Here is a 26,023-nt window from a genome sequence, read left to right as displayed (position 1 = left end):
GCGGCGCCGCCGCAGCGCTCAGGGAGCTCGGCCCCGCCGCCTCACCGCGCTCCGCCGCCGCGCTCCCCGGCCCTCCGGCCCCGCACCGGCTCTCCATGTACGACAACTTGTACCTGCATGGGTTTGAAGACTCGGAGGCGGTGAGTGCCGCGGGAGCGGGGCGGGGGGCGCGCAGACCCGCGCGGGCGGGCTGGGTGTCCGTGCTGCGGGCGAGGCGCCGGGGGGTGACCCCGTGCTGCCCCAGAGATGCCGGGACGGGCTGCCGTGGTTCCCTAGGGAATTATTCCCTCCCCGGCATCCCTCGCAAGGTGGTTGTGCGGCAGCACGGAGCCCCCGGTGCCGCGGTCGGACGCCGCGGTTCGGGAGCGTTCCCCGGCCGTGTCCCAGTGGGTGTTTTTGGGCGCCCCGGGAACGGCCGGGATTGCCGCGGCCGTGGACACGCTGCTCCATGTTAAACAGGGATCCGTTACATAAGGCGTTGTGGACAGCTCGTAAAATACATAGATAACAACATAATATAGAGTGTACGTCAGTGCAGACGTATGTATGGTATGATGTGGTGTCCTCAGGAGGATGGATGGGTCCTGGAGGGCTTCGGATGAGGAATTTTTTCCTGCCTGTGTCAGTGTTGGTCTGGAAGTGCGATCCCTCTTAAGTGTTACCTCACTTGTTTTAGCATCCCTTTATTTCAGGGAGAGAGGAACAACAACCGGGCAAAATTGGCATTAATGCAATGCACCATGTTGAGAGGAAATACTGTGAATTGGAATCCTTCTGAACTGGGCATTTAAATTATTCCAAAACTCTGCTGAGAAGCCTGGAATGGTTTGGGTTGGAAGGGTTTAAAGCTCATCTCACGGGCAGGGAGACCTTCCACCATCCCAGGTTGCTCCAAGCCCTGTCCAGCCTGGCCTTGGACAATTCCAAGGATGAGGAAAGGCTTTGGGTCAATTTAGAAATTCCTGCCCTTTTGGTGTGAGTGTGTTAACTCTTCCTTGGGTTCTCTCTCGCTGCTGCTGCTCACAAGCTGCCAGGCCGGGTGCAGGTGAGCGTGTTGGTTCCTTTAGGGATGTGATTTGGGATCCAAGTGGATGTTTCTGTAAACCAGGCAGATTGTGAGTCCTTGGGAGCTGTTCTCCATCCCGAGTCTGTCTTGTGCTGGTTTAATGTCTTCCAGCAAAGTCTAGCTATGCTCTTAAGAAGACAACTTAAAAGTGCAGTATTAGGGCTGGGAAAACTGAGCTGCTGGATAGTGCAGAAGAAATGTGCCATTTATAAAAGTTCATCAGAGAATGCAGGTAAATGTGTGCTGGATTTAAAGGTGCTTCTGAGATGCCCAACTTCCTGCATTCCCAGAATCCCAGGGGATTGGAAGGGACCTCTGGAGATCTCCCAGTCCAACCCCTTACCAAGGCAGGGTTACCTGGAATTGGTGGCAGAGGAATGCATCCAGGTGGGTCTGGAATGTTTCTGGATGCCCACCTCTGGAAAGAGATCCAGAGCTTGGGCACCCTCCATGGAAAGAAGTTCTTTCTCGTGGTGAGGTGGAATTTCATGTGGTTTAGCTCATATTTCAGTAAACCCTGGTGATCTCCTCCAAAAATGTTATTTGGGAAAAGCAGCTTTAATGGCAGCAGAGCTACCTGTTGCACAAGCATCTGGGTTAGGATTTGGGCTGGAAGAATTGTGTTTATGGATGAGAGGAACTTGGGCTTTGGATGTCCACTTGGAAGGACTGGGATGAAGAAGTCATTTCCAGATTCCTTAATACTCTCTTAAGCAGTTCATGGTAATGCAGTTTTACAGCTTTTTAAATTTTACAGCCTCTCTGTAATTAAGAATGCTTTTGATAGACCTGATTTCCAGAATCACAGGAATATGTGAGAACCTCCCTTTTCTTAATAAAAACACCCCAAACCTTAAGAGCAGTCTGGATCCCCCAGCTGTCTGGAAAAACTGGAGGCCATAAACCCCAAAAGCTCAGGCACAAAGCATTTAAAATTCCCCGAGTGCCTGTTTGCTTTATGCTCCTGAACCACTCTCTTAAAACATTAAACCTTATTATTTTAGCTCCTGACTCAGGGATTGGGAATGCCTGCTGAGACAATATCCTGGCAAACAGGTAGCGAGGATGGGTCACATGAGTGCCACTTTCTGGCCAGGCAGGAGCAAGGGAGAGGATCGAGACGGTGGAAAACGAATTGTGGTGGAATTCTGATTCGAATAACGCAGGCAGGGCCTCTGCATCGTTCTGCTGTAGGACCTGGAAGGCTCATCCTGCAGCTGGAGAGCTGGAGCAGCCCCGGCCTTGGATCCTGCTTCCTCCCCTGGAGCACCGGGAGCGGGGAGGGAGGGAGGGAGGGCTCTGCTAATTGCAGCGCTTCCAGCACGGAATAAACCACAGCCACATGAGTCACTGGCACGGGAACTAAAGTCTGCCTAAAGTGGGCATTTGCCCTCGTAAAACCCATCCAGCCCTGTGTGCAGAATGCAGCTTGCATTTGCATTAAAGCACGAGTGAATGGGCAGTGAGTGGCACTTATCCCCAGTGAACGTGCTCACTTTTGGAAAGGTACTATAAAATCTATACTGAATTTCTCCTGATTCACTGCTCAGCAACAGACATTTTTTAACAGTGAACAGATATTTCCATGATTTTTGTAACAGCATCACTTATCATAATATGTTTGTTTGTGTACATATATATAAAACGAGCAAAAATACAATTTTTATTGACGGATATATAAAGAAATGAGTGTGTGCATGGTATTACAGTCCATTACCAGCTGTGATGATTAACGTGAAGTAGATGATGCAGTAGCTGGTGTGAGGCTTTTTGGAGGAGGAAAATTACACTGCTGAAGCTGAGGAAAACTCCCAGTGACTGTAGACAAGAAGTCGTTTCCACATTTAGGAAGAAGTGCAGGGATATGGAAGTGAACAAGTTCTGCAGGGACAAGTGTCCTTGTCAGGGGCACACAAAGGTGGAGAGGGCATCACCCTAGGGAGAAACATCTTCCCACTGAAGATTTTTCCCTTGCTTGTTGTCCTGCTTTGTGATTTTTTGATTTTTAGGCCTTTTAAAAAATTCTTTGGGTAGTTCTAAGCAGGGTCACCGTTTTGGGAATTAAAGCTTGTTTGCCTTGTAGAGAAGTATTTCACGTTCTTGATCACAAGAGGATATAAAAGCCCATTAGCACAGGGGCTTAAGGCAGGGAGAACCCTTGGGTAAGCAAATAATAAATGAATTTTCTTTTCCTTCTCACAGTTGGGAACTCATTCTCCTGTGTCTGTGGTGGGGAAAGATTGGAATGCTGCTCCATAGCTAGTCCAGAGTTTCTCTTGGATGCTGAGAAAGACTCCCTTTTTCAGAAAACAAATTGTTCAATGAAACCTTCCCATAAGAAATCACTTTTTTCTTCTGTAAAATCACATTTCCATTAAGGCATTTCATTAAAAAATTATCTGCAGGAGTTAGCAGCAATTCCCCTGTGACAGAGTCCACCCCAGCCCCAGGAACAAAACCTGGCTGTGGTCAGTGTTGTGCACCTGCAGAACTGTCGGAACAGCCCCTTTGAGGTCGTTTGCTTCTATTTATCCCTTCAGAGCAACACCTGAGCATGTGAAACACCTTTCCTGGCCTCGCGGGGTGGCAGTTCAGGCTTTCAGCACGTCAGAGGCTTTATCTGGGCTGTTCCTGCCTTGGCGGGCGGCTCCGAGGCGCTGCCGGGGTGGGGACGCTCGGCTCGGCTCTGCAGGAGGGAGCAGGGGCTGTGGGGATGCTGTGGGGGCAGCGGGGGATGCTGTGGGGGCAGTGGGGGATGTTGTGGGGGATGCTGTGGGGGCTGTGGGGGATGCTGTGGGGGCAGCGAGGGATGCTGTGGGCTCCTCTCCTGAGCCACAGAAACTCCTTCTTTCCTCGACCTCTTTTAACTGTTTGACCTGTATCTAACCCTGCCTGCCTTCCCGTGGCAATTCCCATCCCTGCATCCACAGGCCCACAGCCTCCCTCCTGCTGCTGGTACTGAGCAGGCTCTCAGTTCACCAGGGAAGCAGGACTGTGCTGCAGGGCTGTGGAAGCCAGGGTGAAGCCTTTCTGTGCAAGCTCAGACTCTGTCACCGAGAGTCAGACAAGCACCTGTGGTGGGATTCATGCCCACAAAAGTGGTTTAGATTCTGAAAGTCCTTTGGTGTTTGTAGGAACTCAGCACCAGTGAGATCAGCCCTGTGGTAATTAATGCTCCCAGTTTGCCATGAGCAGCACTGTGTGTGGTGCTGCATTATAACAGGGTTTGTCTCCAGTTACTCCATACAGTTCTTGAGAGCATTGCTGAGAATTGTTAGGAAAAATGTGATGGGAATAGTGGGGAGACACATCCTGTTCACTGTGTGAATGGTCAGCACGGTGTGGTGAGGACACTGTACTCCCCTGCCCTTTAGTGACATTCCTCCTCAAAGTGCCATTCCTTCTGCTGCCAGGGTGCACTTTTCTCAAGGCACCTGAGACAAGAAGATCTTTGTGTGCTGCCCAAGCAGAAAAAGTGATTATAGAAAAACAAACCTTGGTAGGGAAGTTCATATCCAAATATTGATTGGATTTGTGTCTAGTGCCTCTGTGATTGCTGAAGGGGGAGGAAAGGTGGGCTTTGCTTGCTCTGTACGTCTCAGTTGCTGTGGGTTGAGTAACCATGAAAATGTGTATTTAAATGTGTTTTTCATGCTGTCTCTTCAGTGATCATGTACTGGGTTTTGCAGCACCCAGTTAGTTCATTCTGTAGAACATCTTTGTACATCAGGCAGCTGAGAGCAAGCAGGGAAAGCTTTATCCAGCTGCCACGTAAAACCTGGCACTTCAGGGAGTTGTTTAGAAAGGTGCCAGTGGTTATTGGGTTTGTCATGTCCACAGGGCACTTCTGAGATTGTCAAGCTGAAGGTTGATAGTTGAGATCTGGTGGCTTTTTCACGTGTCTTGATGGATTTTGCAGGCAGGGACACCTTCCTGTGTCCCAGGTTGCTCCAAGGCCTGTCCAGCCTGGCTTTGAACATTTCCAGGGATTGGGCAGCCACAGCTTCCCTGGCAACCTGTGCCAGAGCCTCCCCACCCTCCCAGGGATGGATTTTTGCCAGGGATAGGAATGTGAACTGGGAGAAGTGTTTGCAGTGCTCTTGGTTTGCTGGACACCCTTCTCTTGCTTCTCTTTGGGCTTGACTGTTCCAAATTTGCCCCTTTCAATCAGTGCAGCTTCTGATGTTGAATCCAAAAAGGCTCAGTGATGTCAGGACCTAGGCATGAAGGTTTTTTTGCCTAACCACTTATCTACTTGCTGCTTGTTTATGTAGGATTTTTAGTTTCAAATGTGTGCTAAACTCTGCCTTGATTGGGACAATAATCAATATTTTCCAACAGAAAGAGATCATCCTCTGCCCATTATGTCTCCTGAATTCTCATTGCAATTTAGCTTTTACATGGTCAGAGCTTTTGTGTGTTTTTGACAGTTGCAAATCTGTTTTTGTTTCTGTTAGCCCCTAATAGACTGCCTTGACTAATGAATCATCAGCTGCCTGATATTTATCTTGTGTGGAAAGGACTGCCTGAGAGGGCTGGAAGGTGGTTTGTTTGGGGGTTTGCTGGGGTGGTTTTGCTTAGATTTTCCTCCTAAAATATCCAAAGTTCTACTACTACAGCATTAGCTATGCTTGCCTTGCTCTGTGCTCTTGTGAGGATGGTTTTCTGTGTGACTCAGATCTGCTGTTCGTTAAATGCCACATTGTGATTTGATAGTATAGTAGTCAAATAAAACACTCAGTAAAAATCATAAGTCATTTTTATAAATTGCTGCTTGCTGTTTCCATAGAGGTGCTTCTTTTATACTGGAATACAAGAAACACATTGAAATTAAGTGGTGGTGGGGTGAAAGAAAAGCTTCAAGTCATCTAAATGAGAGACATAATGAGGAATAGGTAACAGAAATAGATAATTCTGTGTTTTCAGTTCCAGCTGCAGGTCAGAGCTCAGCTGGTGGGACAGGGTGTGGTTGCTAAAACTATGGAGCACCAAGGTGTGTGATTAACTGTGGCTTTATCCTGCCTTTGGATTCCTTGTGCTGAACTCCTGCCTGGCTGTGGAGTGCAGCCAAAGCCACAGGGCCCTCTCAGCCCTGCGCTGCTCCTGGGCTGCAGATTGCTCTCCAAATTGCCCGGTGCTTAAGGAAATGCTGCTGCTGGGAAGTGGAAGCAGCTCTGCCTGGGCTCAAGGGCATTGCAGGGAGGAGTGTGGCTCTTGGTGCTGAAGGAGCACATCATAGAAATAATAAATAACAAGGGAAGAAGCTTAACCTAGGATTTGTTGATGCCATGGCTTGCTTCCCTATCTCCCAAAAACATGCTCTGCTTGGGAGACCCTGAGCTCTTGGATGTTTTCCCTTGGAGCATGCATTTGTAAAGATAGGAGAGCCTGATTTTCCAAATCAGCACTTTACCCAAATGCAGATTGCTTTACTAACAGGACAACTGCTCATGGTCATTTGGAATCCAGTGATTAATTCCAAAATGTCATTTAGCTGGCGGGGTGCTGAGTTCCGTAGGGATCACAGGTGGTGTCAGGATTTGCTTGCAGCCTCTCCTCAGCTCCTGCTTTGTATTTTTCCACAATGCTTTGTCACTGGTTTTCATGCCAACAGTGAACTGGTTTCAGCTCTAGAGTGTCTTCTTTTGCCATGTTCTTTCCTTCTTTTCATGTCCCAGCATAAATATCCATTCAGGTGCAATGTGTGGAGCACACACATTGTCTGCCCCATGGTACTGATCAAGTAAACTGGATTTTTGCTCTGGAGGATATTCCAATGTCCACAGCCAGCCATGGAGAGGTGGAGGAAGCCAGCAGTGCCTGAGTTTGTGAATGCAGAACACAGGATGTAAATCTGCTTTTTCTGTTTCTCTCTAAACAAGGGGTTTGAAGTGTCCTGAGGAAAGGATTCAGAAAGGCCACCTGTGTTGGCCACAGGCTCTGCTCTGCTCTGCTCCTCAGGAGGGTTTTCCAGGGCAGGGGAGAGGAGGAAAAGGGACTGCTCTTCTGGTCTGGTTTTGTTTTGTTTGGGTTTTCTTACCCTAAAAACTCCCATAGGACAAAGGCTCCATAAGTTACAGAAATGGAGCTATTTGGTTGTGGTGCTTCACCAGCATGGGGAATGCAGCCTGGCAGGGATTTGATTTATTACAGCAACAAGGCAGAAGTCATGAGGAAAAACCACTCCCTGGAAAAACCTCCAGTGCTGAGTACTGGAGGGGTGAAGTGGTGTTTGAACGAGCTGCTAACGCTCATACAAAACTTCACAAGCCTTTTTCTTCTCAGAGAATTCTGCTTATACCAAATGTATTTTCCCTGTGAGTCCTCCTTGATTTTCCCTGTGCTGGGACATTTCCCTGCAAATGGACTCTGCTCAGCTCGTTGTGCTTTCTGCTTCCTCCCAGGGCTGTGTGTCCTTGCTGGAGTGGCATCACAGTCAGTGATGGCAGTGGCAGAGATGTCCTGTTCCCTTGGGAAGTGTTGCTGTGGGTGCTGTGCCAGGTGCTCTCGGTGTGGAGGAGGCTGGAGGATTTAGTCTTCCCTGTGCTGGGACATTTCCCTGCAAATGGACTCTGCTCAGCTCGTTGTGCTTTCTGCTTCCTCCCAGGGCTGTGTCCTTGCTGGAGTGGCATCACAGTCAGTGATGGCAGTGGCAGAGATGTCCTGTTCCCTTGGGAAGTGTTGCTGTGGGTGCTGTGCTCTCGGTCTGGAGGAGGCTGGAGGATTTAGTTTTCAGCAGCAATGTCCTTTTTATGGCCAGAAACAAGCCCTCAGCCCTCATGGGACAGGCTCTAGGCTGAGGTGGCCAAGACATCCTCCCTGTCCCTTTTCCTGTTCACAGAGCCAGGCACAACCTGAGTACCCCTGCCCTAACAGTTCAAACTTTAGCACAGCCTTTAATCTCTTAGAATAAGATTAAAATCATGTTTCTAATAGTTACTCCCCTGTGCTGCTACTTTTTAAATGTCTCCTTTCCATGCACGCTTTCTTGGCAATATTTTAACCCCCACTCCCAATGTGGTTGGTGGATTCCCTGAAGAATGTCTCTCTCCTGCTTGGGAAAACGATGTGTTCTGACAAATCACCACTTAATCTGTGATATACAGGTCATGAGATACCGTGATAAAATTTTATGTTCCAGTACAATTAGTGCTGAGCTCATCAGGTCCTGACAAAACAAGCCCCAGCATCACCCTTGGGCAGGGATGTTTCAGTTATGACCAATAACTGGAAAATCTCAGCAAGGAAAAAAAGCCAGTGGCAGCTTGGCCCAGCCTCTGGCAGCCGTGAGAGGCCTCCCAGCAGCTGCTGGCAGCGAGGGCTCCATCCTGAGCTGTGTGATAAAGCTCAGGAACAAAGCTGCCACGCTCCAGGGGTGACAGATCCCATGGAAATCAGTGTCCAAGGGACACCACGCTAGCAGAGGAGGTGGCTGGGATTCTGCGTTCTGTTTCTTCACTCACCTGCCCATGAGGTCCAGCTGGATTCAGGGAAGGTTTCTGTTGTGATAAGGCACGAAATGATGACACAGACACTGCTCCTCTCGAGGGGAACAAAAAAGAAGTACCTTTATTTTCTGACTCCAACATTTATAGTTTTCCAAAGGTGACAGTGGATTGGAGGGTGACAGTGCCACCTCTCCAATGCCACTGGACAGACCAAGGGTCCATCAATTCTCTCCACCTCCATGAAAGAATGCAAAACGTAGGTTATTTACAGAACTGTGTGTGAGAAAGTTTGTTGAAAGAATGCAAACATCAGAAGGCTTAACAAAGTCTTACAAAATCAGGGTGACAGGTTTCTCCAGTGTGGGACACAACCAAGCTGCCAGCTCATGTTCTGTAAGCAATGTTACTTGAACTAAAATGCTCCACTGAAGTGTCTGTTGGAACAGACAAAACTGCTTCCAAGTATATTTATTTCTGAAGTTTCTGACAAGTAAGAGAAGTAGCTTTGTCCCCACTGTGGTGCTTGTTCTGGTTGAAATGTTCTCAAGGTGTTTCTGCACACCATAAACCAGGAGTGTTGGAGCCCTGCACTTGTTATCGATCTCTTATTGGAAAATGAACGGGGTATTGACAGATGGAAAAACAGCCAAATGAGTTATACTTTGCCCCCTGCATTTTTCCATGCTAATTGCAGCTGGCTGTTGGTTTTTCTTGCTGCCCCAAGGAGCAGAGTGGTGTTAAGTGCAGGAGTACATTGCTGAGTTGCTGCTGTGTCCTGCCTGGAGCAGATTCATTCCAGGAATGCATTAAGTGATATTTCCCTTTAATAGATCAGTGTAAGCATCCAGAGGGAGTGGGAGGCTGGGAGGAGAGGAGTCACGCACTGCAATATTTCCCCTTACACTTTCAAAATTCATACACTGCTGGTGGATACATACAAGTTGTTTTGAGAAGTTGGCTTAGGCCTTCAGACTTGCCATTGGATGTCCTTTTAGTGCTGATGCTGAAAATGTTTTCTCTGTTAGAATATTTAAGAACCTTGTTAAATGTTTGGCTTCACTACTTGGTACTGAATATACCACATAGAATCTTTCCTTTTTGTTGGCTTTCTTAGAATCCCAGATTGGTTTGAGGTGAAAGGGACCTTAAAGCCCATCCAGTTCCATGGGCAGGGACACCTTCCACCATCCCAGAGCCCCATCCAACCTGGCCTTGGACACTTCCAGAGACAGGACAGCCACAATTTCTGTCAGCATCCTCTGGATCTAACACACAAACCCATCAGATTCCACAGACTCTGTGCTGTCTGCAGGAGGAAGCCCTGTCCTGTGATTTCTTATTCAAGTTCTCTGCATGCAGGCAGTACCTGCTGAGGGGGAAGATGCCTTCAAAGGGATGTAGCTTTGCATAGATATTTTGTGTCTTCCTTCACAAGTGAGAATTTAATTTATAAAAGATGTATGAGATCTCTTTGGTATCAGAATTGAATGTTTTACATTCCACAACAACATGTAATTATTCATAAAGCTTGTCTGCCTTTCTTCTGGATGGTCTGATCTCATACAGGTAAAGAAATCCCAGCTGTATCCTCAGAGTAACAACCACAACAGTGCAAATAAATACAAACACTGCAGTGTTGTTTTGCTGAGAGCTGACAGGGAAGAGATCTCTCCAAAGGCATCACAGCTTTTCCAGCAGGTTTTGCTGAACATTTTCAAACCAATCTAAAACAGAAATATATGTGCCTTTAAATCTGAAATGTGGGGCCAGAACTGAACAGAGGGATAAAACCAAACGTAGCTTTCAGAGGAGCTGCACTGATGTATTTCAATGAAGTGCAGCCCAAAAGTCCTGATGGCTGCACGTTTCTTTCAGCTGTTAAATAATTCCTCCCTTTGCCTTTTCACCCAAGTGCAGTTGCTGCATTACTTGCAAAAATAAAGAAAGGAGAAAAAGCCACTTTGCCAGCAGCTGGGAGCTGAAGCAGCTTTCTCCCATCCCAGCATTTCAGGAAGGCAGTCAGCAAAGTGCTTTCCCAAGTGGCTGCTGCCTGCCTGGGTCCTGCTGCAGTCTCTGGAGAGCTGAGGGACTTGGAGGGGGTTTTATTCATTTTGTTTCACTCCTTTCTCTTAGAGCCTCTGTGCCTGTGCCCAGAGCTGCCTCAGAGCCTGGCTGAGCGCTGCTGCCAGGGGGAGGAATGAGCTCCTCTCCTGCTCCTCTCCCTTTTCCTGCCGGCAGATCCAAGGGAGCTGGCCAGGCTGCACGGACAGGAGGAGCACCCCCTCCTCCCCAAGGCTCAGCACGTTTTTCCTCTCATTTATTCGTGTCCCTTCACTAATTTGGGGATGTCAGCAGCGTGCCTTGCGCAGCTCTGTGCGCGTTTTGGGATGGAGGTGGGGAAGGGCTGCGTCAGGGCAGCTCGAGAGGGATACAGCCACAAATGTGTCTGTCAGGAGCCAGCTCGATCCTGGCTGTGCCTGTAGTGCTCTGTGCTCACTCTGCCCTTCCCTGCTGGGAAAGATGTGCAGGGGATGGGAACTTTATAGGAATGCAGGATGGCCCGGCTGGGAAGGGACCTCAGAGCTCTTCTCCTTCCACCCCCTGCCATGGGCAGGGTCACCTTGCACTCTGTCAGACATTTCCAGGGATGGGGCAGCCACAGCTTCTCTGGGCAGTGATCCTGGAGAGGAGGCACATGAGCTGTGCCTCCAAGGAGAGGGGAGACTGGCATTTTGTACTTTCACTCTGCTGTGCCTCATTGGTGGGGCTGGGAAAAAAATCCTCCTCTGGGGATGGAAGTTGAGTCTGGGTGCTCAAACCAGACCTTGTCCTCACATCCATGGAAGTACAGCCCGTGCTGGGGATAGAGCAGGTGCACTGTCCCCTCCCTTGCCGTGTCCCAGGAAGGTTTGGCTGTTCCCGAGGGAGAAGCAGTGGCTCACCCCTTGGTGGGAGCCCTGGCCGTGCTCCGGGGGATGCTCATCCCTGCGGGACAGGAGGTGCTGCTGGAGCCGGTGTGGCACCTCCTGCTCCTCCTGCCCTGCTGCCTGCGGTGTCCGCAGCATTCCCGCCTGCTGGGCACGGGGACAGGGATGCCGGGCACGGCAGGGAGCCGCTCTGGCGCTGGAGCACACGGAGCTGTGCCCTGCTCAGGCTGGAGGAGTTCCAGAGCGGAGCAGGGACAGCGCGGCAGGAACTGGATCATCCTGCAGGGCTGTGCTGGGGGAAGCGGGATGTGCACGGCAGCCGCTGCGGCTGAACGCAGCCCTGATCCCGCAGGAGCCGTCGGCACTACGGCTTCCAGGGAGAGAGCTCCCGGCACGGGAAAGGCACGGGAAGGAGGGAATAACAAACAGATCGTGCTCAAACGCACCAGAGAAATGCGAGTTGAACAGCAGCCTCTCCTTCCTGCCGGCAGCCCAGGGCACCGGCGCTTGCAGGGAATTATTCTGGAGCACGGAGCTCTCCCGGTGATCTGTGTGCTGCAGGGAGTGCCAGGGATGCACTGGCACAAAACCTGTGCCTGGTCCGTGCCCAGTCCCTGCTATTTGTGTGCCTGGATCGATGTCACATTGTCACACAGGACATCTCTGCTCCAGCAGCTGCAGGGCCAGGGGAGGGCTCCGGCCAGCACCAGCAGCTTGGTACTGGGGGCTGTGCTTTGTTCAGGGCAGAAAGGGAATTTGGAACTTCCTGAAGTTCAGCCTGGTTTTTGATTGATATCCTTCCACCTCATCCTTCTCTTTCTTTGGAAATGCAAGGAATGGAGCTCACTCGGGGTAATGTCAGCCACCTTCCAACTTTGGGATGAATTCCTTACTTGGGGCCCTTGTACTCTGGCTGCTCATCTTGGAACGTTTTCCTTCTTCCTGCTGGATGTTTTTCTGTACCTTTGGCCAGGCTCTGACTTCACTCATCACCCCCATTCCCTGCCTTTTTGATTGCATTTCAGTGCAGATTTATAGGGCACCAGCAGAACCTTTGACATTTTCTTTTGGAGCAGGTATACCTCTGCTACAGTATCCCAAAATAATGGCAAAGCTTTTTTAAAGGCTTTAAATCATCAAGATTGACAGATTCCACTCCTGACAAGGCTTTTTTTTTACCTTCTTGTGGCAAAAAACAATATCCAGGTGTTTAAAGTTGTCCTGTTTGCTCCTGCAGATTTGTGTTTACTGGTGCATATGAGAACTGTGGTGGAGAAGGAGTTTTTGTACAGAATGAGACCATCAGAGTCTCTCTCAGTTATTGCTTATTCCAAATCAAGAGGGTTGTGAGTAACAGTGATTCCTAAGGGATTTTTTCTTGATTGGAATGCTTGTTGGTTGCTGGCAAAAAGGAATATTAAACTATTGTTTCTCCTAAGATATTTCATTAAGAATCCATTTTGTAGCTAAAACTGGAGACAGTTATTAAAAAATAAAAAAAATTGTCTTTGCATTTTTAATGTTTAACTCTCAAAATTACTGTCACTTGTCAAATCCCAGAATGGGTTGGGCTTGAGGACCCTGATGACCAGTCATAAGAATTTGGGAAAATATGTTCACACTATTTAAAAAATGTTTATATTGGCTGAAGTTGAGATGTAGCACAAAGTTCTGGCTGTTCCCTCTTTGTGGGTTTGCATTTCCACCTACCATTGCTCCCTTCCCATTTATCCCAACAGGGAATAAATACATGGAGAGACTATTTTGCCAGTGGCATCCCCAGATTTTTTTTTTAAATCTTGGGTATTTATTTGTTCCTGCTTCTCATTTCCCAGAACAACAGTTGCTTGGTTGTTTGTCCTGTGTTCTGTTGGTCCTCACAAACCACCTGGGAATACTGATAACAACAAATCCCTCTCACAACAGTGTTTTGTTTTCAGTGTGTGGAGCAATATCCGAGTATGAGCAGATACAGAAACAACAGAATTATCACTGGGGGATATTTTCCCCCATTCCACGCAGTAATGGTAAAAAACAACCAGTTTTGGGGGAGTCGGTGAGCTCAGAGTGCTCTCAGAGCTGCTGGAATTGGGCCCCCTGAATTCCCAGCCCAATCCCTGGGAATTCCCATGGGCAGCAAAGTCCTAGAAAGTCCTTGGGCTCCCTGGTTGATTACAGCAATTAAGGACCATAAAGTGTCACTCAAATATTACCTCAGCAGGTGACAGCAAAATGTCCTTTCTCTTGTATTTTGCTCTCAGCACGTCGAGGTTTTCCATTGCAAGGGCTCGGGGGAAGGAGTTGCTATTTACAGCCTGCACAGCACTTGGAAAATTAGGGCTTTTTCTTCCTGAGAGATTCCTAGCAGTCCAGAAGAGCTTCTTGTAGGTTCAGCAGTCAAGTGATTTCAGCACTTGCTGCAAGAAAAGCAATCAGAGATCATGGCAGCTCCTTGGGAAAAAAAAAAAGAAAAAAGTACAAAAGAAGAGTATAAAATGTAAAAAAAAAAAAAAAAATTCTATGTTTGTAAGCCTCATTTATCAGTGTTTAAAGCAGCTTCTAAACCTCCTGCTTTGGAAGCTTTTGGAAGGAAGGAGCTAATTAAAACCATAACATAACACAACATACCCAGCTTAGGCCCAAACTCCATCAGTTGCTTGGCTTGAATTAAGCAGCGTGAAATTCATTTCAACAATGCCCTCCCAGCATGTCACAATTCCTTCCCATTCACTACCCAGCGTGAACATTTTAAACAAAGTAATTTTCCTATCATTCTCTTGAAGATGGGAGTCTGGTTCTGTCTGATTCTGTGATGTTCTAAACCACTTCTGTTGAAAAAAGTAAAATAAATATTCAGGGTTATTTTGGTTGTGTAAAGCCTGATGGTGTGGGAAGTGGTGACACCACTCTAGAAGAAAATCAGGACACTGCAATCATCAAAATCCTTAAAAAAGATGTATATTCTTTAAATTAGCTGTTGGAATTAGGAAGAGCAAGCAGTGAAAGCAGACAGGTGGCAAGGATCTTGACACTGAGGAAAATTCCACTTCATTCCTCACATGTAGAATACCCTGAAGGTTCTTGTGCTGCACATCCCTGCTTGGGGGACTGAAGTGTTCCATGTGTGCTTCAAAGAGATGGGCTGGTTTTATTTGTTGGGAAGGGGAAAAATCATTTCAGCTAATGAATGGGTGCTGCTGATCAGTCCTCCGGGAGAATAAACTGAATTTTTTCCTTTGTTCAGCCTGGAGAAGAAAAGGCTTTGGGGACACCTCTGTGTGGCCTTCCAGTACCCTGAAGGGATACAAAGTGAGGGAGAGGGACAGGAGCCAGGGAATGGCTGCCACTGCCAGAGGGCAGGCATGGATGGGAGATTGGGAACTGGGAATTCCTGGCTGGGCTGGAATTCCCAGAGCAGCTGGGGCTGCCCCTGGATCCCTGGAATGTCCAAGGCCAGGCTGGAGGGGCTTGGAGCAGCCTGGGACAGTGGGAGGTGTCCCTGGCAGGGCAGGGGTGGCACTGGATGGATTTCAGATCCCCTCCCAACCCAAACCAGTCAGGGATTCTGGGATTCTGTGGTGTCTGAGAGCAGTCCCAGCTTGGCACAGGTCATCCTTGTGGGGATTTGTGAAGGAATTTCAGTGAGTTAGAGATGGGACCTCTGATTTTTTTAGGTGATGTGATTTATTTCTCTTCTAGACAGGCAGGAAGGGTGAATTTGGTTCACATCTTCAGTGCATGGCTCAGAAGGTCACAAAACCCTCAGTTACACAACTTTTTAAAGATTTATTGACCAATAAAGCACTGCCAACAAGGATATTTATGTTTTTGACCCAATCATTAAATATCTTATGGACTCGTGTAAGCTTTCTTAGCCAGTCATGTTATGACACACAGACCTACAGCACTGCCTTCTAAACTCCTTGTTACCTTTGTAAATACTTTTATTTTTTCTATAACTTAAACTCTAAAACTCTAAACTTTCTTCTGCTTAATGTATCTCAACGTTAAACTATAATCCACATTCTCACTTCTAACACCGAAGTTTAGAAACCTTTTCCAAGGTCTCAGACCAAATCCTGGGTTTAATTCTGAACTTTGGCTTCCAGGCCCAAAGTTCTGAGAGTTCCCTGCATTTCAGATTCCAGCACATCCTGGTTCTCCCAAATGGGATCTGGTGACGGGAGAGCCCCAGGGAGAGCAAACCAAGCTAAGCTACATCAAACCAAAAGGGAAATAAACTGGAGCAGAGTGAAATGAGAGGAGAAATCTGCTCATCCTCTTGCAGATCCCAAGCTAAATGTCCCTGTTGAAGTAGCAAGGAACTAGCTGGAGGTGTGATTTTTATTTTTTTGGTAAGAAGTGATCCACCCCTGTGAGCAGCAGCTCTCCATCCCAGCCAGCACAGGAGGGTGACTGGAGGGTGGTTTAGGAACACACCACGTTATTCCAGCACCTCCTGGCTGAAGGCTGCATGTCTGAGGGATTGCTGTGGCAGACCACATATGGCAGCCACAGATGCCTGTGTACTTGGGAGGATGATTAAGTTTCGTTTGGGGGCAGTATTTGTAATTTTTTTTTTTTTTCCTGGAGACTTACGGAACGTTCTTGCCTTCCCAACGTGTTATGTGGGACAGACACAGAGCATCCTCCTCACAGGAGAGCTGATTTAGGATACCAGGTGCACTTTTATTATCAGGTTTCATCAAACCCAACAGCAGCAGCTTCCCCAGAGCTTTGGGAAGATCATTCAATGCTTTCAAGAGCTGAAGTAATTAGAAAAAATAAAGCAGTGTCTCTGTGCCGTTGCAGCTTTAGTTTGGAGCCTTTTATCATGGAAAAACAGCACCTTTTTTCCTCTCCTGGGACTGCTGAATAGCTTTCCTGAAAAAGAGGGACCAGCTGCAGAGGGTGAAGCAAAATTCAGGCTGGAGGTGTTCAGGTGTTGATTCAGTCCCAGGTGTCACAACCTGCATTTGGAATAAAGCACAGATCAGAGCGTTCCCAGGCAGATCTTTGCTGCTTTGTGGTGAACAAAACCATGGAATTTGAAAGGTTTGTGTGTTCAAATTTGGATCACTTTGTTGGGTGAAAACCCCCTGAGCCCGTAGCCATCCCTCTGGCTGTGATCCTCACCTGTCCCTTGGCTCTGAGACTGCAGGAAAAGTGCTTTGGGTGTTATTTTGTGGAGGAAGATCTGCATTTTTCACCTGTGAAAAGGAAAAGTTCAGAGCAGCTCATCTATTCTCTAATCACTCCCTCCAGCTTTGTGTGTACCTGCAGTGCCTGCTAAGCAAAATCTTGTGCCTTGCATGTTCATTTGAACATTACCAAAAGAGATGGGAGTATTTTGGCAGTAAATAGAGATATATATTACCAGTATTTTTTTAAACTCTGTTTCTTAAATGTAGCAACACAATCTGTGCTGAACTGAAGGCAGCTGGAGAAAGGAGATAGACTGCAAGATTTGAAATCCAGGGTAAAAAAAAAAAAAACAGAGATCAGGAAATGTTGGAAGAATTGCCCTATTTTCTAACAATTAGTATTCCCAAAGAAAAAAAAACTAACTACCTAGTAATTTCCAAATTGCTGAGACACCTAATGAGTTGTCTTAAATAAATTTACCAAACATATAGAAGGAAATAATTGCTGAGCATTTGATTTTGAAATCACAACTCAGTGCCAAGCGTTTGTGCAGCTGCCTTGTGTGTGTTGGGGATTCAGCAAGAGAATAATTTGCTTGGGAACTGAACCTGGTCCTGGTTGCACTTCCAGTGCCACATCCACGTGGGAATCTGTGGAAAAGTCCCACTGAGCTGTCTGCTCCTGGACCTCCCTGTTTAACATTACAGTAGCTGGAATGGATTTCGTAATTGGAGTGGGATGTTAAAAATTCCAGAGAACATTAAAGAAAAGCAGGAGGTGTGCTGCAGGTGTGATCTACACCCCTTTCCACGTGGGAATGATGCTGTGCTCTCCTGCTGCTCCTGCTGCAGCTCCCGTGGAACGCTCCCTCCAGCCTGGGCAGGACTCTGCAGTATTTTACTGGGCACACACAGATTTTCCTGGCCCCGGTTTCCATTGCAGCACAGCGAGGTTTTCACGCCAAAGGAAGAGATCCCCACTGTTTTGTGTTTGCCTTTTCATTAATTACATCACCTGCCCGGTAATTAAATTTAGCTGCCCTCCCTGAGTGCTGGGATGAGGTGAGCACCAACTGTGGTGGCCACTGGTATTCAAAATGTGGGGGTTTCTTAAATTCTCGACTTCTGGTTCTTGTTTTCATGTAAAAATGAGTTAATGCTTATTTTCGGTGACCCCCATCTCCACGACGTACTTCTGGTAGTAACCTGTGAGTTAAACCTGCTTTGTGCACCTGGACTTTGGAGATCTTCGTGTTGCGGCTTGGAGTGAGCTGCTTCCCCAGGGAATAACTCTCCTGTGGGTTTTGTGGGGTGTTGTAAATGGTTTCTGGAACATCCGTGGCATATGGCAGCATATGGCCCTGCAGCCATCCCCGTGCCTGTGTGCTCTCCTTGTGCTGTGTCAGGAGCTCTGTCAGGTCTCTGGAAACTCGTCAGGGAGGGATGTGGCCTCGATTCTCCTGGGTACTTGCAGAGGGCTGGGGATACTTGGGTTTTTTCCAAGTTAAGGCTCCAGTTTGTGATGGATTTGTCTTGGGGGGAAAGGGAGGATGGGCTGATGGAAGCTTCCTGCCAGGGAAGGGGCTGGGCTGGGAGAGCTGGGGGTGTTCAGCCTGGGGAACAGAAGGCTCTGGAGAGATCCTTGCAGGGCCTGAAGGGATTCCAGGAGAGCTGGAGAGGGACTGGGGACAAGGCATGGAGGGACAGGACCCAGGGAATGGCTCCCACTGCCAGAGGGCAGGGATGGGTGGGAGATTGGGAACTGGAAATGTTTTATGGGAAGGTAGTAAGGCTCTAACACAGGTTTCCCAGAGAAGATCCCTGGAAGTGCCCAAGGCCAGGTTGGACAGGGCTTGGAGCACCCTGGGCTTGTGGAAGGCGTCCCTGCCATGGCAGGAGATGAGCTGACCTTTCCCTTCCAGCCCAAACCAGTCTGGGATCCATGATCCCATGTCTGCTCAAATATGTTTAGCTGAGCTCCTGACCAATTTAAAAGCTTTGGAGCAGCCTCTGGTTCAGCTGTTTGGTTAATCTCTGAGTTTGGCATCAGAACAGGACCTTTGGGATCTGTGGGAATTTGGTGGTCTTGCAGGATGAGACTGCCCTGAGTATCCAAAACCCGGTGGGGAAGCTGGGAGGTGCTAGGTGGGGTTGGTGTTGGGGAGGAAGTGAGAGGAGAACAGGAGGAGAGGGTGGGACAGAGGGTGAAGCAGTCCAGGCTGTCTCCAGCTGGGATATTATCCCAATTCCACTTTCCCAGTCATTGGCTGCCTGGGGGAGCTCTGTGCTCTGCACTGCCATCCCTCCTGTTCCCAGAGGGCTGAGCACAGAGCCTGGCACAGCTGCCTCCCTGTGTGCCCAGTGCCTGCTCATTCCAGGGCACAGGAGTGCCAGGGAGGGGGCTGCTTCCCTTTGTGCCTGCTCATTCCAGGGCACAGGAGTGCCAGGGAGGGGGCTGCTTCCCTTTGTGCCTGCTCATTCCAGGGCACAGGAGTGCCAGGGAGGGGGCTGCTTCCCTTTGTGCCTGCTCATTCCAGGGCACAGGAGTGCCAGGGAGGGGGCTGCCTCCCTGTGTGCCTGCTCATTCCAGGGCACAGGAGTGCCAGGGAGGGGGCTGCTTCCCTTTGTGCCTGCTCATTCCAGGGCACAGGAGTGCCAGGGATGGGCTGCTGCAGTGAGGCTCTGCCTGGCCCGATGGAGAGGGCAGGAGCTCTCTGTGAGCAGGGATGTTTCCCCAAAGGCTCTCCCGGTTGGGATGGACCCACAGCACCCTAAATCTTTTCAGGAGAGGCTGGCTGTCGTCTGGCTGATTGGAGCTGCTAATGGATTGCTGCTTTAATTGCCCTAGCAGTGTGACAGAGCATTCCTTAGGGATGGAGGGTGAGCAATCCGGAGCTGTGGATTTATGGCACTTGGGGAAAAATTATTTGCAAGCTCAGTAAGTCTTTATTTTTCAGCTGTAACAGCTAAAGGTTGATTATTCCTTCAGTGAGCACAAAGGCTGGATGTTGTAGTGTCCAGGAAGAGGATTCTTGTCACCTCCTCCTCCCTAAAATGCTGGGGCATCCCCATTCAGCAGGAATATTGTGTCACCCTTTCCACCCTGGCACATCATCCAGCAGCCTCATGTGCAAGACCAGTCAGTGAGCAGGAGAATAAAAATGAGCAGAGCCACTGTTCTGTACGCTTTACCCTTCCCCCTGGTCTTTTTGGGATTGCTTCAAACCTCCACGTTTTTAGCTAAGCTGAATTACAGTTTATGAGAGAGGGAGAAAATAAATAATAAATTGCACAAAAAATGAATTCACAGGAGCTCAAAGTATAAAGGCTGTGAAGTAAGCAGCGAGTCTTTCATTGCCTTGAATAATGTAATTATCTGGAAAAGCCTGTTTCTTTTAAATTGCCAAATCTGGTGTCACTTGAACTCACTGAAGCCCCACTTGACAAAGTTCCTCTGTTTCCCAGAGGGTTGTGGGACTGGGGTTAGGTAAGGGTGGGATTGATTATTGGTCCTCAAATGTTAGGTGTGAAACTGTGGGTGCAGGTGATAGCCCCAGATGACCAGGCTGCTGCTGGTCGTTTGATAATAATAAATACAATAATAAATAAAGAAGTTAAAGGGTCTTTTTAGAGAATCCCAGAATCACCAAGGTTGGAAAAGCCCTCCAAGATCGAGTCCCAGCTGTGCCCAAACCCTCTCCTTGTCCCCAGCCCAGAGCACGGAGTGCCACATCCAGTCCTTCCCTGGACACCTCCAGGGATGGAGATTCCTTGGGCAGCCCCTGCCAGTGTCTGACCACTTTTTCCATTAAAACATTCTCCCTTCAGGAACATCCTGATGTACAAAAAAAAGATGGGAAATGGCTTTCCTCTCTCCTTTCCTCTCATTCCCTATTGCAGTTTCAGCAAGTAGGAGCTGTCAGAGCAGAACTCACTGCACTTGGTGCTGAGCAGACAGCAGTATTTGTGTTGGATTGTTGGGCAATATTCTGTCAATATTCCACAATATTTCTGGCAATAAACCTGATCTCCAATCAAACATTTCAAACAGAACCCAAAATTTCAATACGAGTTTGGCTCCTTTTCTGCCCCTCTTGCTGCTTTTTGCGGAATGCTGCCCGATTTTCAGTGTGATGCTGCAGCTCAGCACCCTGTGAGTCACAGTCCTGGGGCTGCATCCTCCAGATAAGGGCACTGGATGTTGGGAATGACTTGGGAGAGCCGGGATCATGCGGCTGTGATTGTACCAATCCCTGGCACTTGGCACACGGGCACGGCTCAGCCTGGCACGGAGAGCAGCCGGGGGTGGCCTGGCAGCATCAGCTGCTCTGCCTGAGGCTGCTTTGTTCTGACAGCAGCAAGTAAGTCACTGTTCAGCACGCACCAGTGCAAACCAGCATGGGCACTGCGTGTCCAGCACGGGGATTGGGTTCCCTCACTGAGGTTAAATTCCCTCGCTGAGCTGGGCTGGATCACATCAGACCTGAGTGAGTAAAAAACCAGCGGTGCCCCAGCCCCGGTGTGACACAGCCAGGGCAGTGCCCGTCCCTGTGCTGGGGACAGCTCTGGGCACAGCAGGAATTTCCCCATGGAAAGGGGGCTCAGGCACTGAGAGGGGTCTGCGGGAGGCCTGGCCAGGCGCTGTGGCTGCCGAGTTTCTGCTCTTGCTCCATCCTGGAGGAAGCAGAAGGAAGAGCAGGATGTGCAGCTTTCCAGCTGGGAAGAGCTGAGCTGCTGCCAGCTCCTAATGCCACTGTTCAGCCTGGGGATGCTGCACTTGTTCCAGCTCAGGACCCTGAACTCTGCATCTTCCCAGCCCTTCCAGCTTTCCCTGGGTGCAAGGTGTCCTGGAAGGAATTTTCTGCTGTGTTTGAAATCACGGCTGTGGGTGAAACTCCTGTTGGCAAAGCCTGTTCTTGGCCTGGAGAAAATCTGCCTTTCCCCAGATGAGTATGGAACAAGGAAAGAGCACAGGCTCATCAGTGGTTCTGAGCCAGCAGAATCCTGAGGGATGTGGATCCACAGGGATGGATGTGGATCCACTGGGATGGATATGGATTCCCAGGGATGGATGTGGATTCACAGGGATGGACATGGGTTCACAGGGATGGATGTGGATCCACAGGGATGGACGTGGATCCACAGCAGTAGACAGGGATCCACAGCAATATTTAAGAATATGTGCCTTTACATGGACAGTAAGAATATTGACTGCTACAGTGCCTGTGCTGCAGGATATAAATCAATGTAAGAAAAAAAAAAAAGGATATAATTCTCTGAGTGGCTCTGTTGGAACACAGAGAGCCACAGATTGATCAGGAGTAAATACTCTCTGTTTTGCAAGGTTAAAGCTCTGTTTTTCCACTGGCCCCACGCACTGGCCCCAGTGGGATGCTGGAGTCAGGCTGGTCTCTATAAAGAGAGGAGCCACTCCACACTTCAGGGCTTGCCAGGTATCCTGAAAAATGTCCAAAAAATGGCAGAAATCCAACTGTGGCAGCACCTTCTTTCCCCATTGCAGGCTGATGCTCCCTGCTGCTGCCTGAACATGCTGCTTTAGTGTCATATCAATACAGAGCTGTTGAGCAGCTTTAATAATGTCATTTTTGCCACTTTTCCCCCCTGGAAGCCCGGAAGAAAGCTCTGTGTGAATGAGAACAAAGCCCTTACACAACAGAGCATTTTCATGGGGAGGGATGATTCAAGCCAAGCTTTGTAATTCCTTAATTATATTTGATGTGACCTAACCCTTGACAATCCTGAGTCTGAGGCTGTCAAACAGGATATGAATATTGTAAAGACTTTTGGACAGTGCCCAGAGCTGAGCTGGATTTTACTGTGTCAGTAAGAAAGTGAAGGAGAGAGGTTTTCTCAGCATTTTTGTCTTTGTAAAACTCACTCCAAAAAATACGAAGGAACCAGTTACTTTTAAAGTATTTTTTAAATTTGACTGGGGAGGGGGTTTCTGTTCCTTACCTGTGTTTTCTTGGTGACCTGGCTTTCCTTTCAGGGCTCAGCAGATTCGTACACGAGCAGACCCTCAGACTCTGATGTCTCTTTGGAAGAGGACAGGGAAGCAATCCGCCAGGAAAGGGAGCAGCAAGCAGCCATCCAGCTGGAGAGGGCCAAGGTGGGTTCTTCCCTCTAATTCATGGGCCAGCTGGTGGAATTCACACTTTCTTTTGAAATACTTTGGCAGTCCAGTCAAAGTATCTGCAGAGAAGGTGTTAGGGGAATTTACTGTAAATATTCTCCTCTAAATGGGGATATTCTCCAGGGAGCTGAGCTCTGCTGGCCTGGGTGAAATCATTAGGGCTGAATTTTTATGGATGAGAAGTTCCCAGTGTTTTTCATGTGGTTTTTTTTCTGTTTTTAGTCCAAACCAGTAGCATTTGCTGTCAAGACCAACGTGAGTTACTGTGGGGCTCTGGATGAAGATGTTCCTGTCCCAAGCACTGCCATCTCCTTCGATGCCAAGGACTTCCTCCACATTAAAGAGGTAAAACCCAGCAAAAGGGGATGGGAAAGGGAATCTTTCTACAGGCCAAGGGCTTTGATTTGATCAGCTGAACCATACCCAAGAGGGCACAGTGAGGAGGAGCTGGTTCTTCATCCCTCGTGGAGTTCCTGCACCCTGGGGTGCTTGTCCTGCCCTTCTGGAGCACTTGGTGTTGCCAACATGTTGGAATTTCATCACACAGGAAGGAAATAATACCCTTTAAAGTGGTGGGTTCAGATTCTTTTCATCAGAACCAGTTTGTGATGGATCAGGATGGTGCAGGAGAAAGGGATTCCGTGGAGCACTAAGGATTCCATGGAGCAGCACCAGGTCATGCCAGGTCTTCCAAAAAACACCAGATAGGCTCCCTTCCAGAGAGGAAGTAACACTTAGGATAATGCAGTAAGCAAAGAAAATCCTGAAGAGGACAGATGCAAAAATAAGGGGAAAAATGGGATAAATGAGCCCTGAGTATGGCTTTGGTAGAGAAAATTGCATTTTATTGCATGCTGAGCATATTTTATGCAATTTTTTTATCTGAAGTGAGCCCTCCACATTTGCATAACCCCCTGTTGTGCTGTGGATTGGTACAGAGGCTTGCAGCTTGCAAAAGCACTTTTTCATCTCTGCATTTTGGGTTTATTTTGGGGTGTTCAGTGCTCATCTGTGTCTTTCTTTGAACACGTGTTCATCATCACTCCAGAGCACTGATCTCCCTTAGACAGAGCACATTCAGGAGGAAAACACCTGCTGCTGCCCCTCCTCTGGTGCTGGAACAGGGAATTGCTTCACACCCCCTCTCCCTGAGAGGGAAAGGCAGAAAATTCCCTTTCTCCAGTTTTTAATCTTGGATTTCCTGGACATGGCCACCTTTATTGTCAGGACACTGACTGAGTTGCACACTCCAAGCTCCTGTCATGCTGCCTTGTACATTTTTCCAGACAAGTGTCCCAAATCCATGTCTTGGCATTCCATCAGTTGTCTCCCAAGGTCTAAAAACCAGGGATCACACTGCCACTGAGCTGGAAACCATCTGGGTACTGGTGTTTGTCAGCTCAGCCTCCCTGGAGCTGGAACTCAGCAGGATTTGGGGAATGGCTCCCCACGCTGCAAAAAAGGCTTGGCAGGATTTGTTTTTCAGTGATTCCAGGTTTTGGAATGTTGCTGAGCTGGGTACAAAGTCAGGTCACCCTCTGGCAGGATGGAGCAGAGGCAGTGAGTGAGGAGCTGCTATTTTGAGGCTGTGCCCTGTATGTCTCATCTGTCTCCTCCAAACTATACATTGTGTGCCTGCTTAAAGGATGAAATGGCAACAATTCCTGACAGAGCAGAAGGAATCATGGGCATGGCAACCAGGGGAGGGAGGATGAAATGGCAACAATTCCTGACAGAGCAGAAGGAATCATGGGCATGGCAACCAGGGGAGGGAACGTGCTCCTCCCACACACAGAGTGACAGAGGGGAGGGGATGACCTAATGCAGATAAATCCTGTGTTCCTCACTGCAGCCTTGGCATTTGTGTGTTCAGGGGCTCTCAGCAGAACCCACGCTGGTTTGGGATGGAAGGGACCTTAAATGGGCAGGGACATTTCCACTGTCCCAGGCTGCTCCAAGCTCTGTCCAGCCTGGCCTTGGGCACTGCCAGGGATCCAGGGCAGCCACAGCTGCTCTGGGCACCCTGTGCCAGGGCCTGCCCGCCCTCCCAGGCAGGAATTCCTCCCCAGAATCCCACCCATCCCTGCCCTCTGGCAGTGGGAGCCATTCCCTAGGTCCTGTCCCTCCATGCTTTGTCCCAGGTCCCTCTCCAGAGGGGCTGATTCTGATCCCATGCCTGGAGGCATCACTCAGAGGTCCATGAAGAAAGGTTCCCACGGTCAGGCTGCACCTTTAGAGCCAAAGTGGATCAGGCAGTGCCCTTGGCACTCAGGTTTTGCTGGGATTGGTTTTGTAAAGTCAGACTGGTTTGGGTTGGAAGGGACCTTAAAGCCCATCCGGTGCCACCCTGCCCTGGGCAGGGACACCTCCCACTGTCCCAGGCTGCTCCAAGCCCTGTCCAGCCTGGCCTTGGGCACTGCCAGGGATCCAGGAGACTCCACAACCTCTCAGTTCACTCATTTCCAGCAGCAGGATGCTGAATCCTGAAGGATTTGTCTGGTTCACAGACTGGAAGTAATTGTGTAACTTAACATACTTCAAATAAAGCTTTGCTCACTGCCACTGTGTGAATCAAAGTCAGAGCAGCAGGAGGAATAAATACTTAGTTGGAATGATCACATCATGGAGCCTCTTGCCTAAATATATGTTAAAGAGGGTAAAGAGGTTTCTCAGCATATGAGGATTGTATTCCCTTAGTTTTTATTACATGCTAATATTTATGATTGGGCTAATGTTCAGATATCTGGGTTGATAAAAACCCATTTATTTTTCAGGGCTGAGGCTCTGTGTTTCAGAGTCATCACCAGGCACTGCTGCACCTTTGACAGCAGGGCCTCGGTGTTTCTGTGTCCCTGCAGGAGCTGAAGTGCTTGCAAATGTGGAGCCAGGAGCAGGGACGATCTCGAAGATGAGATCTCTGTGATGGCTTTTTCCTCGAGGCAGGCAAACAAAACCCATTCACTCGTGCTGCTCTTAATGACTCCAGAGCCAGTAGTGAAAAGCAATGTTTCTTTTGAACACCCAGCTGCCTAATGAAGCAGAACAGAGGAGAGGCTTTTCAGATACTTTTCTTCAAAAGCTCTGCTGCCAGCAGCTACAACAGATCCTTTTCCACTCCAATATCTACCAGGATTCTGCTTTTCATTTTGCCATCATTAGGGACAGACCAGACTTTAAATAAAGCAGAAGAATATGTGTTACTAAAGGTCAATGAAAAAATGCTATGCTTTAGGTGTATATTGAGGTTTCTTCCTAAAGGTGAATTTTTCTTCATCTGTCATAAC

At 48.6% G+C, this 26,023-nt stretch overlaps 1 protein-coding gene across 3 annotated transcripts in view; it reads left to right on the top strand.

The window, feature by feature from the left end:
- The first annotated feature begins 12 nt into the window (after positions 1 to 12).
- CACNB4 (calcium voltage-gated channel auxiliary subunit beta 4) overlaps positions 13 to 26,023 on the top strand; it is a 47,666-nt gene continuing 21,655 nt past the window's right edge. For all 3 annotated transcript variants that reach the window (XR_005952949.1, XM_041408154.1, XM_041408145.1), the window contains exons 1-3: positions 13 to 140; positions 22,596 to 22,715; positions 22,962 to 23,084. Coding sequence is in view for 2 of the 3 variants with exons in the window: in XM_041408154.1 (XP_041264088.1) it covers positions 96 to 140; positions 22,596 to 22,715; positions 22,962 to 23,084 (288 nt within the window). In the remaining variant the exon portion in view is untranslated. The remainder of the gene's footprint in view (positions 141 to 22,595; positions 22,716 to 22,961; positions 23,085 to 26,023) is intronic.

This window comes from Onychostruthus taczanowskii, unplaced genomic scaffold (assembly GCF_017590055.1).
Source record: "Onychostruthus taczanowskii isolate IOZ18803 unplaced genomic scaffold, ASM1759005v1 scaffold10, whole genome shotgun sequence".
Lineage (NCBI taxonomy): Eukaryota > Metazoa > Chordata > Aves > Passeriformes > Passeridae > Onychostruthus > Onychostruthus taczanowskii.
Note: the sequence above shows the minus strand (reverse complement) of the source record. Positions and strands in the feature narration are given on the sequence as shown.